At 45.0% G+C, this 17,407-nt stretch overlaps 1 protein-coding gene across 4 annotated transcripts in view; it reads left to right on the forward strand.

Moving 5' to 3' along the window:
- WDR27 (WD repeat domain 27) overlaps positions 1-17,407 on the forward strand; it is a 162,912-nt gene that overhangs the window by 843 nt on the left and 144,662 nt on the right. For all 4 annotated transcript variants that reach the window (XM_069954504.1, XM_069954503.1, XM_069954502.1 and 1 more), the window contains exons 2-10: positions 4,260-4,457; positions 5,382-5,523; positions 7,835-7,959; positions 8,901-9,008; positions 9,938-9,989; positions 11,904-11,974; positions 13,893-14,013; positions 15,043-15,148; positions 15,784-15,887. In XM_069954504.1, the coding sequence (XP_069810605.1) occupies positions 4,269-4,457; positions 5,382-5,523; positions 7,835-7,959; positions 8,901-9,008; positions 9,938-9,989; positions 11,904-11,974; positions 13,893-14,013; positions 15,043-15,148; positions 15,784-15,887 (1,018 nt within the window). In that variant the 5' untranslated portion in view covers positions 4,260-4,268. The remainder of the gene's footprint in view (positions 1-4,259; positions 4,458-5,381; positions 5,524-7,834; positions 7,960-8,900; positions 9,009-9,937; positions 9,990-11,903; positions 11,975-13,892; positions 14,014-15,042; positions 15,149-15,783; positions 15,888-17,407) is intronic.

Raw genomic sequence — 17,407 nt, forward strand, 5'->3', positions numbered from 1 at the left:
TGTATACACTCTATGTGGCCAGAGGGCGCCAGGGCATGATGGGAGTTGTAGTTCTGCAGTAGCTGCATACATACCTCCCAACTTTTGCAAAGAGCAAAGAGGGACATGTGCGCCGCGGTCCCCATAGCCACGCCCCATAGCGACCCTCCATAGCCACGCCCCCATAGCAACCCTCCATAGCCACGCCCCCATAGCAACCCTCCATAGCCACTCCCCTACAGTCACCACATGCTGCTGACTGAATAGTGCCTTATATAGTATCCAATCCCCCCAAAAATGCCCTATATAGTATCCAATCCCCCATTATAGTGCCCCAAATAGTATCCAATGCCCCCATATATGCCCGACATAGTATCCAATGCCCCCATATATGCCCGACATAGTATCCAATCCCGCACATAGTGCCCCACATAGTGTCCAATCCCCCACATAGTGTCCAATCCCCCACATAGAATCCAATCCCCCATATAGTGCCCCACATAGTATCCAATGCCCCCATATAGTGCCCCACATAGTAGCCAATGCCCCCATATAGAGCCCCACATAGTAGCCTATGCCCCTATATAGTGCCCCACATAGTAGCCAATGCCCCCATATAGTGCCCCACATAGTAGCCAATCCCCCCATATAGTTCCCCACATAGTAGCCAATCCCCCCATATAGTGCCCACATAGTAGCCAATCCCCACATAGTGCCCCACATAGTAGCCAATCCCCACATAGTGCCCCACATAGTAGCCAATCCCCATATAGTGCCCCACATAGTAGCCAATCCCCACATAGTGCCCCACATAGTAGCTAATGCCCCATATAGTGCCCCACATATTATCCAATCCCCCATATAGAGCCCCACATAGTAGCCAATCCCCCCATATAGTGCCCCCCACATAGTAGCCAATCCCCCCATATAGTGCCCCCCACATAGTAGCCAATCCCCATATAGTGCCCCACATAGTAGCCAATCCCCCATAGAGTGCCCACATAGTAGCCAATGCCCCCATATAGTGCCCCACATAGTAGCCAATCCCCCATATATGCCCACATAGTAGCCAATCCCCCATATATGCCCCACATAGTAGCCAATCCCCCATATATGCCCCACATAGTAGCCCATCCCCCATATATGCCCCATAGTAGCCAATCCCCCATATAGTGCCCCACATAGTAGCCAATCCCCCATATAGTGCCCCACATAGCCAATCCCCCATATAGTGCCCCACATAGTAGCCAATGCCCCCATATAGTGCCCCACATAGTAGCCAATCCCCCATATAGCGCCCCACAGAGTAGCCAATCCCCCCATATAGTGCCCCACATAGTAGCCAATCCCCCCCATATAGTAGCCAATCCCCCATATAGCGCCCCACAGAGTAGCCAATCCCCCCATATAGTGCCCCACATAGTAGCCAATCCCCCCATATAGTGCCCCACATAGTAGCCAATCCTCCCATTAGTGTGGCCCCAGCGGAAAAAACAATAAACCAGTAACTCACCTGTCCTCCGGTCCCAGCAGCTCCTCTCCCGGCAGAGCGCGCACTCCCGTCATCCTCCGGGGCGGGCAGCCGGGTACAGAGTCACTGACTGTACCGGAAGTGATTCATGACAGAGGCTGCAGGTCACTTCCGGCACAGTCAGTGTCTCTGTACCCCGCTGCCCGCCCCGGAGGATGACGGGAGTGCGCGCTCTGCCGGGAGAGGAGCTGCTGGGACCGGAGGACAGGTGAGTTACTGGTTTATTGTTTTTTTTCGCTGGGGCCACATATATTGCGGGACACTGGGGGCCGTTCCGGGACCGCGGGACAGCACCCCGAAAACGGGACTGTCCCGCGAAATCCGGGACGGTTGGGAGGTATAGCTGCATAGATCCTCGGGCTGGGACACTGATCTGGGTACTTTAGTCCTCTGTGTGTGGTGATGTTCCTCCTATGTCTGCAGATACTGGTGGAGGTGGCGCATCCAGTGCTGGAGGTTTATTTTTTAAATTCTAGATGAAATCTTGTGGTTTCACATCAGCCATCATTGTGTTGTGTAATCCGTGGGCTTTGAAGGGGTTGTCCAGCGAAAAACTCTTTCGTTCAAATCAACTGGTGTCAGAAAGTTATATAGACTTGTAGTTTTACTTCTATTAAAAAAAAATCTCAAGTCTTCCTATACTTAGTAGCTGCTGTATGTCCTGCAGGAAGTGTTTTATTTTCAGTCTGACACAGTGCTCTCTGCTGACATCTCTGGGTGTGGCACACATCCTATTTTCCTTGCACTTACTACTGCATTAAAGGGGTAGTCCACCAAAAAATTTTTTCTTTCAAATCAACTGCTGCCATGAAGTGCCAGAGATTTGTAATTTACTTCTATTAAAAAATCTCAAGCCTTCCAGTACTTATCAGCTGCTGTATGCCCAACAGGAAGTTGTATTATTTCCAGTCTAGAGAGCAGGAGAGGTTTTCTATGGGGATTTGCTACTGCTCTGGACAGTTCCTAACATGGACAGAGGTGGCAGCAGAGAGCACTGTGTCAGACTGGAAAGAAAACACCACTTCCTGCTGGACACACAGCATCTGATAAGTACTGGAAGACTTAAGATTTTTTAATAGAAGTGAATTACAAATCTCTGGCACTTTATGGCACCAGTTGATTTGAAAGAAATTTTTTTTTGGTGGACTACCCCTTTAAGGCTTTACTTCCTGAATAAGATGGTGATGTCACTTCCTGGATAAGATGATTGATGTCACTTCCTGGATAACATGGTGATGTCACCTCTATGATAACATGGTGATGTCACTTCCTGGATATAACATGGTGATGTCACTTCCTGGATAACATGGTGATGTCACTTCCTGAGTAACATGGTGATGTAACTTCCTGGATAACATGGTGATGTCACTTCCTGGATAACATGGTGATGTCACTTCCTGAGTAACATGGTGATGTCACTTCCTGGATAATATGGTGATGTCACTTCCTGAGTAACATGGTGATGTCACTTCCTGGATAACATAGTGATGTCACTTCCTGAGTAACATGGTGATGTCAGTTCCTGGATAACATGGTGATGTCACTTCCCGGATAATATGGTGATGTCACTTCCCGGATAACATGGTGATGTCACTTCCCTGATAACATGGTGATGTCATTTCCTGGATTCCTGGATAACATGGTGATGTCACTTCCTGGATAACATGGTGATGTCACTTCCCGGATAACATGGTGATGTCATTTCCTGGATTCCTGGATAACATGGTGATGTCACTTCCTGGATAACATGGTGATGTCACTTCCTGGATAACATGGTGATGTCACAACACGACTCCTAGAGCTGTGCTTGCTGTGGCTGCTGGAGAGGATGATGGCAGGGGGATGCTCAGTGTCCCTCCAGTGCCCTGTGTCCCTCAGTGTCCCCCTGCCATCATCCTCTCCAGCAGCCACAGCCCACGCAGCTCTGGGAGTCGGGTCGTGACATCACCATGTTATCCAGGAAGTGACATCACCATAGTATGCAGGAAGTGACATCACCATTTTTATCCAGGAAGTGACATCAGCATGTTATCCAGGAAGTGACATCACCATGTTATCCGGGAAGTGACATCACCATGTTATCCAGGAAGTGACATCACCCTGTTATCCAGGAAGTGACATCACCATGTTATCCAGGAAGTGACATCACCATGTTATCCAGGAAGTGACATCACCATGTAATCCAGGAAGTGATATCACCATGTTATTCAGGAAGAGATATCACCATGTTGTCCAGGAAGTGACATCATCATGTTATCCAGGAAGTGACATCCCCATGTTATCCAGGAAGTGACATCCCCATGTTATCCAGGAAGTGACATCACCATGTTATCCAGGAAGTGACATCACCATGTTATCCAGGAAGTGACATCACCATGTTATCCAGGAAGTGACATCACCATGTTATCCAGGAAGTGACATCACCATGTTATCCAGGAAGTGACATCACCATGTTATCCAGGAAGTGACATCACCATGTTATCCAGGAAGTGACATCACCCTGTTGTCCAGGAAGTGAAGCCTTGATGCAGCAGTAAGTGCAGGGAGAAAAGCACTTTATAAGCATTTCCCATAATAAGTGTTTATTGGGGATTTGTATAACTTTTGGGGGACAATACAATAATTTATTGTTCCTTTAAGGTGGCATCAACCTAGTGATAGACAGTGTGTCAAAGTCTGGTGCACCGTTTTATACAGTTCTCCAACATGGACTCCAATATGTTTTCATTCTATTTATGTCTGTTTACAGGCTTTATTAATGAAAAGGATGAGAGACATGTCCGCCTTTGAAGAGTTTGGATCTCACAGTCTGGTTTCTGAGCTGCGATCTCTAGAATCCTCCTCCCCACTGTCCCACGTACAGCTTGCATGTACTCACCAGTATTGTGCTTTCCCATTGAATGGAAATGAGCTCTGCATCTGGAACACAACGTCACCTCAGGAACAGGTAGGCCCAGATTTATTAAAAGGGTACGTAAGTAAAAGAAAATTGTAGGAAGTGGTGTATTTTTTCCAGTCAGTGCTCTCTGCTGCCACCCCTGTCCATGTCAGGAACTGTCCAGAGCAGCAACAAATCCCACTAAATAACCTCCTGTTGTGACACCAATTGATTTGAACACTTTAAGAGTGTGCCACGTAAGACACAGACCCTGCAAGCCTATTACATTGTTTATCTTTGTTTGCATCAGCAGTGATCCCCATTTGGGCTAGTTTACACGGAGCAAAAGAGTGGGAATTTGCACACCTATGTAACATGTTTCCTTCACTCTCCGCTCAAAGAATTGACATGTCGATTCTTTGAGCGGGGAGCCGCAGATAGCGGAGGCATGTGAGCCCTCCCATAGAGAAACAGTGTCACACTGAAGCAGGCGGGATTCCGTGACAGAGAGTTCCACAGCGGAATTCCGACACTTTTACTCCATCTGAACTGGCCCTTATTCTGAAGATAGAGCAGTGTTGTAAAATTGTATTGATTTGTATTTAGAGAGGTCCCATTTACTCACTGTGGTCATAGCTGACAGCTTCTTTACATACTGTGTTTGTGGCATTTTTGAAAAAATTTAAATGTACCTGTCGTTTAAATTTTTTTTGCAGAAATCGGTAGTACAGTCGATTTTAAGAAACTTTGTAATTGGGTTTTAAATGCATTTTTTTAATCATGAAAAAGCAGTTTGAAGCTCTCCCCCCTGTCTTCCTTGTTCTCTATGGAGAGGGGAGGGATGGAGGGAGATGAGGCACCAAAACAGGACAACAAAGAGTTAATTTACAGCTACATGCACAGAGTTTGTGTGGATTTTCTGCACTGTGTGAAAACTAATTGTGGATTCGAGTTGTCACTTGTTGTATAAAATGTAACCTGTTATGTGTGCAGCCCTTAATTTTGAAAGGACATCATCAACCAATCACGGCTGTTGCACTGAAGAATGATGGGAGGCGCTGTATAGCCTGTTCTGCATCTCAGGACTATATTATAATCTGGAATATACATGAATGCACCCGAGCTGCACATCAAGGTGAATATAGAAGGGTTTTATTCAACTGATTCTGTAATTCTCTATCTGTTATTTTGACATTTGTTTAGACTCTTAGATACTCATCTTCATTTGTAAAAATTGTATGTCATGTCATAGATACCCATTAAAGGGGTAGTGCGGCGGTAAAAAAATATCCACAGAATAACACACATTACAAAGTTATAGAACTTTGTAATGTATGTTATGTCTGTGAATGGCCCCCTTCCCCGTGTCCCACCACCCCCACCCGTGTACCCGGAAGTGTAGTGCGCTATACATACCTGATCCGTGCCGACACGCGTCCGCCATCTTGTGCCAAACGTCATCTTCGGCCGGCCGGCCCGAACACCTCCGATCTTTACGAATGCCGGCCGCGTCATCAGCTGCTCAGCCGCGATTGGCTGAGCATAACTGTGCTCGGCCAATCGCGGCTCAGCGGCTGATGATCAGGTATGTATAATGCACTACACTTCCGGGTACACGGGTGGGTGGTGGGACACGGGGAAGGGGGCCATTCACAGACATAACATACATTACAAAGTTGTATAACTTTGTAATGTGTGTTATTCTGTGAATAATTTTTTACCACCGCACTACCCCTTTAATGAGTCTACCAGCTCCTTCCAAGACCAATTTCCTCTGAAGAAGTTGTGGCTTTCAATATAGCACCCAAACAACTACTACCATGTTTCTCCAAAAATAGGGCAGGGTCTTATAATGTTTTATTTCTCTAAAAAAGGGCAAGGGCTTATTTTCAGAGAAACACAGTATACTCTTACACTGTAGCCCAACTCTGTATGGTAGCTGCCATATTGTATGTCCCACTGTTGTTAGGCTCTTATACTATAAGTTTCCTTTTAGTTAGGCCTCCATACTGTATACCTCCCCCTCTGCAGGTAGTCCCCATACTGTATACCTCCCTCCCCCTCTGTAGTTGTTCCCCCATACTGTATACATCCCCCTCTGCAGTAAGGCCTCCCCATACTGTATACATCCCCTGCAGATAGTCCCCATACTGCATACCCCCCTCCTGCTCTGTAGTTGTTCTCCCAAAATGCATACATCCTCATCCATCCATCCACCCTATTCAATGTCCCCTCTTCTTACCACTCCCCCCCCCTGGCACTGATTGGCTGATGCTCATCCACTCAGTGTCAGGGATCTGGTCAGCTGACTGTAACTAGGACTTATTTTAGGGCTTACTTATTTTAAAGCCTACTCTGAAAAATCCTGCAAAATAAAGCTAGGTCCAATTTGCAATGTAGGTCATATTTTTTTTGGAGAAACAGGGAATGTGACTTATGAGAAGATCTCTTTTTGAGTTTTGTATTTCCCCTTTAAATTTTCCACTTTATCTTATCACAGCCTGCAATGGGGAATAGTATGGCAGGATGTCTGACACACTTCTTTTTTCCCTGCTGCATGCGGCCTTTTTGTTCCCGTTAGACTCCTTTAAAGTAATAGACACAAGTGAATAACCTTACGAACCCCATTAGAGTCAATGGGGTCTTTCGAATTCTGTTTGTTGGTGCAGCGATCTGGCTGGCTCAGTTTGTTAGTGCCAAAAGGAAACTGGGACTGAATAGATACTCAGCCGCGGTGTGAATATAGCCTTAATACACAATAGTCATTACAAAATAGTCTGCAATGTCAGAGTTATTATTAACAGTTCAGCTAGATGGCGAGCTACAACTACTATACAGAATAGACATTTTACCTTTAATATTTTATCTGGAAACTTCTCCAACAGAAAATTATTATTATTAGTTAAAGGAGTATTCCGCATATACATTACTTTTGATATGTTGCTGTCCATGGTGAGACTAACAATTCCTTCCATACTTGTTATTATTCATTCTGTCTTCTTCCCCCAGTTCTCAGCTTCTGCTTTCTGCTGAAAACACAAAAATCTGTGTGTGAGCTTTTCTCTCTGTCTCCCCCTCCCCCCCTCAGAACTGGGGGAAGGAGACTAAATAGATAATAACAAGTATGGAAGGAATTGTTAGTCTCACCATGGGCAGCAACATATGAAATGTTATGTTCAACCGGAATGCCCATTTAAACATTAAGAATGTTGAGGAAGGCTTGACGCCGAAACGTCCTGTTGCTGTTGTAGTTTGAGATGGACTTTTTTCTACAATAAAAATTATGAAGCATTATGGTGAGTGCCGAGATTTAAAATACCGCTGGAATTTTTTCTTACTGCGAGCACCACCCATAGACACAGAAGTGGCGTCTAAAAGACTTTTCCTACTCGAATACCGAGACAAAAGCCTCTACTTAAAACGTTGATATTTATTTTCCTTTTTAGGGCAGCTCCCCCGCGGCCACGTCATTGGAACCCTCTTAGGTACTGTCCAACATTTGACCTTGCATCCTAACAAACAACTAGTGGCGGCATGTGCAGATACCAGAGTAGTTATTCTTAATGCTGAGGTGAGTGATTGCTTCCTGTGGGCGTCTACCCCATCCGCATAAATAAGTGCGGAACTGTAACATTACAAAAAAACACTACATTGGTCCCTCAATATATAATGTCCTTAGGTTACAACTAGAGATGAGCACAACTAGAGCATGCTCGGGTCTGATCGTTCTGCATTTGAATACCGGTGGCTGATGGAGTTGGATGCAGCCCTAGGGAGTCCTGGAAAACATGGATAATACAGCCATAGACCATAGGCTGTATCCATGTTTTTGAGTTGCGCTCATCTCTACTTACAATCTTTTCAGCACACAATGGTGTTCCCTTGGCCACTGTAACTTGTAAAACCACTTTCAACTTGCATTTGCAATCATTGGCCGGAATATCCATCTATTCTTTGTGAGTGTTTTGCTGGTAGTACAGTTGTATTACCGAACGACTGTCTAATATTGCTTCTCGACAGTTCTGTACTACAAGGTTGTTTGTTTGTTTGTTTTTTTTTCAAATCAATTTCTACTAGTAAGTTATACAGTTTTGTAAATTACTTCTGTTTAAAAATCTCCAGTCTTCCAGTACTTCCAGGACTGTCCAGAGCAGGAGAGGTTTTCTATGTGGATTTGCTGCTTCTCTGGAAAGTTCCTGACATGGACAGAGGTGGCAGCAGAGAGCGCTGTGTCACAAAGGAGAGAATACATCACTTCCTGCAGGACATACAACAGCTGATAAGTACTGGAAGACATGAGATTTTTAAATAGAGGAAATTTACAAATGTATATAACGTTCTGACACCAGTTGATTTAAAAATAAATATTTTTTGACCGACTACCACTTTACTAATGTATAAAGAGGGATCACAATAAATGGACCAATATCTGTTGTATTGATCCTGAGTTACAGCCTGTATTTCTGTATGAATACTGATCTAATGCTATGACTTTGTTCTTATATTTAACAGCAAGAAGAAATACTTACAGAATTGGAAGTGCACTTGGGTCCAGTTACTGCAGCTGAATTTTGGTGCGATAACTTTCTTATATGCATCTCTGAGGATAGAACATTTTCGGTAATGCAACATACACTGAAAAGGGTGAAAAATTAGATTTGTGGGGTGAAAATATAGGATTTGGCGCCTTATAATGGTTGAAGTTCTCAACGTGTATTAATTTGAACGTGAGTGCAATTGCAGCATGCTCAATTCTGACCGTGCGGCATTTGATTACCAGTGGCTGAAGAAGTTGGATGCTGGCCTAATGTAAGGGTGCCTTCACACGTACCGGATCCGCAGCGGATTTCACGCTGCAAGTTTGCAATTTTCATTCAGCTGCAGATATGCGACCCGGCCCCTTTAACCCCCTGCCGCCCGCAGCCCCGGCTTGAAGCATACATTACCTGCTCGGCGCTGCGGCTGTGTGAAGCTCCCGGCTCCCCTCACTCCCCATCAGCCAATCAGTGCTGCCGTGCATTGATTGGCTGATGAGGAGCGAGGGGAGCTGGGAGCCTCACACACAGCCACAGCGCCAATAGGTAATGTATGCTCCAGGCCAGGGGCAGCCCTGGAGCATACATCACCTGCTTCAGGCTCCTGCTTGCTTCGGAGCCCCCGGCATCTCCCGGCGGTCAGCCAATCAATGTGCTGCGGCAGGGCAGCGCACTGATTGGCTGACCGCCGGGAGATGCTGGGAGGCCCTGAAGCAAGCAGGAGCCTGGAGCAGGTAATGTATGCTCCAGGCCGGGGCTGCGGGGGTTAAAGGGGCCGGGTTACATATCCCACTGCGGATATGTAACCCATAGACCTTCACACTATATGGATCCGTAGCAGATTTCGCTGCAAACCCACAGCATGAAATCCGCTGCGGATCCGGTACGTATGAAGGCACCTTAATGTCTGTCAGTGGGTTTGTAATTTTCTGTATGCAATAGTTTAGGTGTTTGATTTATCTGTATTAACATTTTTAATTAAGTCATTACAAAATATATATATTTTTTATGCAGGTGTGGAATTACTTCTCACAACATCTGATTCATCAGTCTGGAATTATATCAGGTACTTAGAGATTACAGAGAATACTTAGTATGTACTGTATTTGTTCTTGCTCACTTATAAGATCAAAGGGATCCCAGCACATAAATATGGTGTTCACTGTCAACAACCTTTACATAATTCAAAGGGGGGACTGCTCGGGTGATAGCTAGATCGTCCAGGCAGCCCACAGCATACAGCAGCGGTCTGCTGTCGCTGCTCCTATTCCACGGATCAACGGTAGCAGATTGTTGCTGTATAAGTTGTTTGTTTTTCAACAGGTTGAAAGACAAACGACTGCAACGATCAGCCGACATGAACAATGTCGGCTGATCGTTGCCTTCTATTCCGGGATGATTATCGGCCGTAATGGCCAATATCGGCCGAATATGGCCGATAATCGTTCCGTGGAATAGGGCCTTTAGATCTCCATTCAGTGCAGGACTCACACCTTATACTGCTATGTGATGTCACCAGCGCAATGCTGGCCTGAACTGAACTCCCACCCTCCCAAACCAGGAAGTGAGAGCAGGACAGAATATTAGGCACCTGTAAGATTATTATATAAAGGTATACATTTTATGCACCTAAAAATTCATATATGCATACTAAGCTAGCTGTTAGTCACAAACTAGGACTGCCCACTGGATTTCTAAGCTAAAAATAAGCAGAGATTTAAAGCGTTACTGTTACTGTTACTACAGACGATTTTAAGAAACTTTGTAATTGGGTTTATTAGTCGAAAAATGCATTTTTATCATGAAAAAGCAATTTGAAGCTCTTCCCCCTGTCTTCATTGTTCTCTATGGAGAGAGGAGGGGTGGAGGGAGATGAGGCACCAAAACAGGGCAACAAAGAGTTAATTTACAGCTACATCACAGGGCTATCTCCTGACCTCTCTGACCTCTGAATACCGGCTTTCACACAGCTCCCACTGTGTAATCCTTTGTTCTCTGCTCTCTGCTGATGACTAATCTCCCTCCTCCCCCTCCCCCCTCCATTGGTTACACAGGGCTCGACTAATGTAAAAGAGTGGAGATTTCCTGATAATAAGCAGTGAATGAAAGAGAGAGAAGGGAGGGGGGGGAGACCTGGGGAAAGGCTTTTTGAATGCAGATAATGGCATATTTGCCTAATAAACCCAATTACAAAGTTTCTTAAAATCGTCTGGACTATTGATTTCTGCAAAAAAATAAAAAAAAATAAAAAAAAATACGACAGTGACACTTTAAGGTCCTTTTACATTAGCAGATCTTCAGCCATTCATGGGTGTAAGGGAATGCTGATCAGCAAGAGCGGCGCTCATTTGCAGTGCTGTTATGAGGCACAGTTAATCAAGAGGCCAGGCTGCAGGAAAGACACCTGTATTGTTCGTGCAGCCATTTAAATACATTGCCATCAGTCACACCAGAGATGTGTGGCCGGTAAGCAATGATTTTTTGGGGAGCAAAAATGTGATTTCCAGAAATAAGGGGCACTTTTGCAGAGCTTTGAGCCCTTTATAACTGTATAAGTACACTATGCCAAATAAATATGGGTTGGCATGCTAGACAAAGCTTGAAGTGTTTTATGGCAGTGTTTTTAAAACTTGTCAAACTTGTGGCCCTCGAGGTCTCCAACTACAATTAGTTGGAAAACTACAAGCTTTGGCTTTGGCTGTCCAGGCATGATGAGAATTGTAGTTGTGGAACAACTGGAGAACTGCGGGTTTTACACCCCCGCTCTATATGTACAGCCACTTCTAATGCCTTGTGGCATACAATGATATACACATTAGTAGTATATCCGGGCATATATGTTATATATGTGGATGCTTCATATGTAATGTGAACAGAACAGGAAATGTATATCTGTCCAAAATAATTGAAGTCTGCATATTATATATTGTTTTTGGATATAACTCTGTGATGTAATATATATATCATCTGCCATTCACAGCATTTCCCCTTCTGAAGATGTACATTGATGAAGAAAACAAGCAGCTTATTACTGGTTGTGCAGATGGGATGGTAAAACGCATTTTAACTACTTTTGGGGATTTGGGTTTACAACTATGAGGATTGATTCAATAATGATACAGTTGCAATAAAAAAGTAATTGAACACTTCAGAATTTCCTGAATTTTAGCATCAGTTACTAATACATTGTTAGGGTAGGGTCTCCCGCGGTGTCGGACTAAGGTATCTGGGGCCCACCAGAGGAATTGATCTTGGGGGCCGACCAGTGAAGAAACTGTGAGAAATGACATGTCAGTCAGTGTTAGTGCAGGTTCTAAAGCTGGGGGCCCACCGGAGGATCCTCCAGTCCTCTGGTGGCCAGTCTGACACTGGTCTCACGTAGCAGAAGCTGCATGCTAAACTTTTGCAGTTTTCAAAACTACAGCAAGGTGTTTACCCATAGAGTTTAAATGGCTGTTTGCTATTTTTTTTTCTTTCAAATCAACTGGTGCTAGAAAGTGCCAGAGATTGTTAATTTACCATATTTTCCATCGTATAAGGCGAGGTTAAAAGGTTAAAATATAGAGTTTGGGACATACCGTATAAGACCACCCCTTTTCCAACACACACCAAATAAAAATTAATAAAACATATCAGACAGCAGCAAGATATGAGAGGTAGAGAAGAAGGTTCAGTAATGCCGGTAGGATACAAGGGCGGCCAGACAGTTGACAGAGGTGTATGTTTTTGGGCACAGCACCACTCTATCGTACCTCTTTTTTCCATACTCCGGACGCCTGCAGCTTACTCTGCCTTTCATACGGTTGCTGCATACAGCAAGGATGTGGACGTTTCTAAGCTCCCCCCACTGTCCACAGATTCTCCTGTCCAGTCCGCTTACACCGGGACCACACTTGTAGAGTGTCCTGGTGTTCTCTAGCCGTAGAAGTCCAGCCTCCGCATTCTGGAGTGGGATAAAGGATGAAGACCTAGAGAGTGCTTAGCCTCCACTCCCTGGTGTGACCCAAAGGGAAACTGGTTGAGTAGTACAGCCGTGCATTGCACCGAGTCCTCCTTGGGGACTACATGGTCCACACTCACTGTCTGTTACAACAGCACAGAATGTTCCCGTGCCCACTTTCTGTATTTTATCCAAGTCGTGCTGTTGACAACAAGAAAGATATATTGATGCACTAAAGGAGAAGACCAACCACATAAAAAAAATCAGGAAGGCAGGGGGGTCAGGGAAATAATAAACAACCTAAACTTACCTATTCTCTTGCCCTGTATCGCCGCTCCTGGGTCTGGCTGACAGCCGCCAGTGGCCTGCAGCTCTCCAGGCTCCAATGTCATCTAATCGGCTGAGTGTTTGCCCGCTCAGCCAATCAGTGGGACACCATGCACAATCGCTCTGCCGGGCTGTGATGCTGTAGCTGGATTCCAGTCAAAAATGTGACGTACCCAGTACGGCCCCGTTTACACAGCCGTAGTGCGGTCCAAACCGCGGCCCCCACTACGAATGTGCATCCGTAGTGGTCAGTGCTTCACGGAGCACTACGTGACACTCCATTACCCCAGCAATCCGTGCCGCAAGAAAACGGTCCGCATTACAACATGTCCGTTTTTTTCGCCACAGATCACGGCCCGCAATTGCGGACAGAACAACAGATGTGTGAATTATGCCTACCTGTTTTCCTCTCCTGCCCGGTACTCATCTGACTGATTGGTGTTGGGCAGGAGAAGGGAGAGGACAGTTATTGATGGCTGCACAGATCACCCAGCAGTCGGGTACAGAGCTAAACCTGCAATTTGCACGAATGTTAAGCAGTCGGGTGAGCTGATACTGTCGGCCACCTTGTTGGCAGAATATAAGACGCAGGTTAGCCACACATTTTCTTGCTGAAAAGTGCATCTTACAAAACGAAAAAATACGCTATATGCCGTTAGCAAACACAGAAAACTATTAGTTCGATTTCTTTTTATTTTCTAGTTGAGAGTTTTTAGTTTGGCAGAAGAACATCATTTTCGAAGCATTTGCCACATAAACCTTCAAAAAGAGAAGCACAAATTCTACAGTATAATTGAAAAATCTGCAAGGAATGGAAAACCAGGTAAAATTGTTTTTTTTTTTTCTTTTAATGGATGGAAACTTATTTTTCAGATGTAGTTTGCAGAATTGTTCTGCTGAAAAGCTGCATTATGTAATAAATAACACCGAGTGGTTTCTAAATGGGGAGCTGGCAAAGTCATTTGCATTCGGGTACGGCATGCTTTTTACATCACAGCACGAGTCAAATAGGTATAATTTTATAATATATAGTGTTAAAGGGGAACTTAAAATGTGTATGTGTGTGAATATACTGTGTATATATGACTGTGGGGATGATGGGTTCCTATTGGGGAGAGTGCCAAGCTGGCATAGGGAGTCTAATAGGTTAGACTGTGCTCCTCGGGAAATAGTATGCAATGTAGCTCCCCTCCAAAAGAAAAAAGGGATCTGAGCTTCCCTGTATGTCAGTGCAGCAAAAGATAACACTGTCAGCTGCTGGTCAAAGCACTTAATACTGTTAAATCCTAGGTGGATTGCTCCCTGGGAAATACAAATATGTAAAAAAGAGTCAGTGTAGCCTCATTTAAGTGTCCCGAAACAGGACTAGCCAGATATCCCTCCGGGAAGGGTCCAGCCTTGGAGCCACCCCTTGGCTGGGCCCTTCCTTGAGGGATATCTGGCTAGTCCTGTGTTTCTAGATTAAAGAGTCACATGGCAGAGACTCATGTCAAAAGTTTTGTCAATGAAGCACAAATCAGACACATTTTTGTTTCAGACAGATAGCAAGTAGAGATGAGTGAACCCGATTGTGCAACATTTGATTACCAGTGGCTGAAGAAGTTGGATGCCGCCCTACGGAGTCCTGGAAAACATGGATACAGTTCAGCCACCGGTAATCAAATTTTGCAAGCTCGGGTTTGCTCATGTCTAGTAACAACCAACCACAGTCCATTCTGAGAAATAAAAGTTGAGCCGTGATTTGTCAGACATCGATTTTTGCCCCAGATAGGTTGATAAATCGGGGCCTATAACTGGTATACTCTGTAGTGTTAAATTATCATTAGTGATGACATTTTTCCCATGTCTATAGATAAAAAAACTTCTGCCAGGGAAAGGAGTTGTGAGGATGTGGTGGATTCTGGTCTTCCAGTTTTACATATACAGAAATGTGCACAGCTGGATCAGGAATATGAGATGTAAGTTACCCGAAAACTTTCCTTTCGCAAGGATTTTTTGCATGACAAAAGGTTTATTCCTATCTCAAATCGTTGTTTCCCTTCTACAAATTAGGGTATAACATGCTGATTGGCGGGGGTCTGACCACTGGGAAAATGAAGGGAAAATGCACTCCAGAATAAATGTAGCAAAATTCATTACGGGAGGGGGGGGGGGGGAAGAATAAAAAAGACGTTGCAGTCACCTGTCCCGGTGCCCGCGCAGAGCCGCATCCTACTCCTGGACCCCATCGGCTGTCTTCTGAGCTCTCCTCTGGCTACATCACAAAACCGGCTGACAGATGCCCTGCTTGGCCAGTCAGTGACTGGAGCGGGATACCTGTCAGTGATGTTGAACCCAGGTGGTGACATATCCGTAACCAGGGAGATTATGACAGGCGTGTGGGGTCCGGGAGCTCCATGATGCAGCACAGCACAGGCTTTGGGAGCCATAAGCCTATTGGCTTTTTCATTTACCCCCCACCCCCTGCCTGTAGTGAATTTGTTTCCTCTGCCGGACTTCTCCTATAAGTTGCCTTTGCTTTTTTTGTTTCCAACGATAGTAAATAGCAGCATATATGAATGTATACATATATTTTTCCCTATTATTGTTTCAGGCCACACTGTGGAGATTGTGTACATCTGTGGGTGGGAAGTTCCACTGATCTGCTGTTAGTTAATATAGCAAACAGCGATGTTGAAGGTGTTTTACATTTTGAAGGTAAGAATCAGAAATAGACAATGGTCCCGATTTATCAAACCATATAAAACAAAAACTGAAATGAACTGCCCTCAGCCGCCAATCACAGTTCAGCTTGTATTTTATCAGATCTGAATACTTATTATTATATTACATATTATATACTTATATTGGAAAGCTTGGTTGCGACGGGCTGTTTACCCACTGGACTAGGATGGCTTTCTTTACACATGCTCCCCCACCCTTCCCTTGAATCCCCAGCTCCTTGGAGGTTGCCTGGCTACAAAAAAAAGTAGTAGTAGAGTTAGAAAATGTTCCAGGTTAAAAAAGAAATCAGAGAGGGCACTCACCCTATGATGTGATGTTCTTTATTGCGTGCAGGTAAGCTAAAACTTGCAGGACATTTCAGGGCTCAAACAGCTGGTTCGCGCTTGCGCGCTTCTTCAGACCTCGCCCCTTCTGTCTGTCCTGGGATTAAAAACATTAACAACCCCATGACGTACAGCTGTGGGCATTACACTTGTGAATAAAAACTAAATGTAAATTTCTTTTATACAAAACTAAATGTAAATTTCTTTTATACAAACTGTTATGACTTTTAGCCTCAAATAAACATATTTAGGCCATGTTCACACTACGTATATTTCCGGCCGTAGTGCGAACCGTGAACATACGCGCTGTGGACATGTCACGGGAAAAGTGCTCGAGGGGGTGTACATCTCACCCAGGTTAATACGGAGTGTGAGATGGTAAGTCCAGGAGGCATCTGTGCTCAGCAGTGTTATGCTGCTGAGCTATTATTTATTATTGCCGGGCCTGGACTTACATGGAATGGCAGATAGGTTTTGGTAGTGGGATTTGCCATTCCCTCCCCCCGATCCAGGTCAGGTTTTGGGGTCAGGTGTCTCTGGCCCTAATCAAGCCTGACAGAGAAAAGCCCTGCAGAGGATCCTTGGTTTGCTCTCAGACAGGAGTGAACAGCCTGCATGGTGTGTTCGCTGGGAGCTGGGGCTTATGCACACCCTGCAATATTACCTGCCAAGTGAAGTGCCAGAGAGGTAACCTGCTGTATTAGTAAGCGCCCAGACGGGCAGGACTTTTTGTTTTGTTTATTCTCACTGCACGGTGTTGCTGTATTTATGTTGCTGGACCGTTTATGCTACAAATAAACACCCAAAGCTGTTTTATGAGCCCAAGTTTGCTGCCTGAACTGTGTCCAAACACACCATCCCCCGGGAAGATCCCTACAATTGGTGCTGCGGAGCGGGCAAAACGGTTGCTAGGGGCAACGGTGTGCATCAACTTGGCTACAGCTGCTTATGTCCTGGGTGAAGGCTGCTGCTTCACTCCAAAAACAGCCAAGCAACATGGAGGAGATGATGAAGCAGTTAATGCAAGTGAGTTTGCAGCAACAACAGGCTCTGACAGACGCTAACCTGCGCCATGAACAGACAATGGCTGCACAACAGAGACTTATTGAGCACCTGATAGCAAAGCAGGAGGCGTCTGCAGGTGCTAATCCCCAGCTGGTGGCAGCAGCC

This window comes from Dendropsophus ebraccatus, chromosome 15, assembly GCF_027789765.1.
Source record: "Dendropsophus ebraccatus isolate aDenEbr1 chromosome 15, aDenEbr1.pat, whole genome shotgun sequence".
In the NCBI taxonomy this organism is placed as follows: domain Eukaryota; kingdom Metazoa; phylum Chordata; class Amphibia; order Anura; family Hylidae; genus Dendropsophus; species Dendropsophus ebraccatus.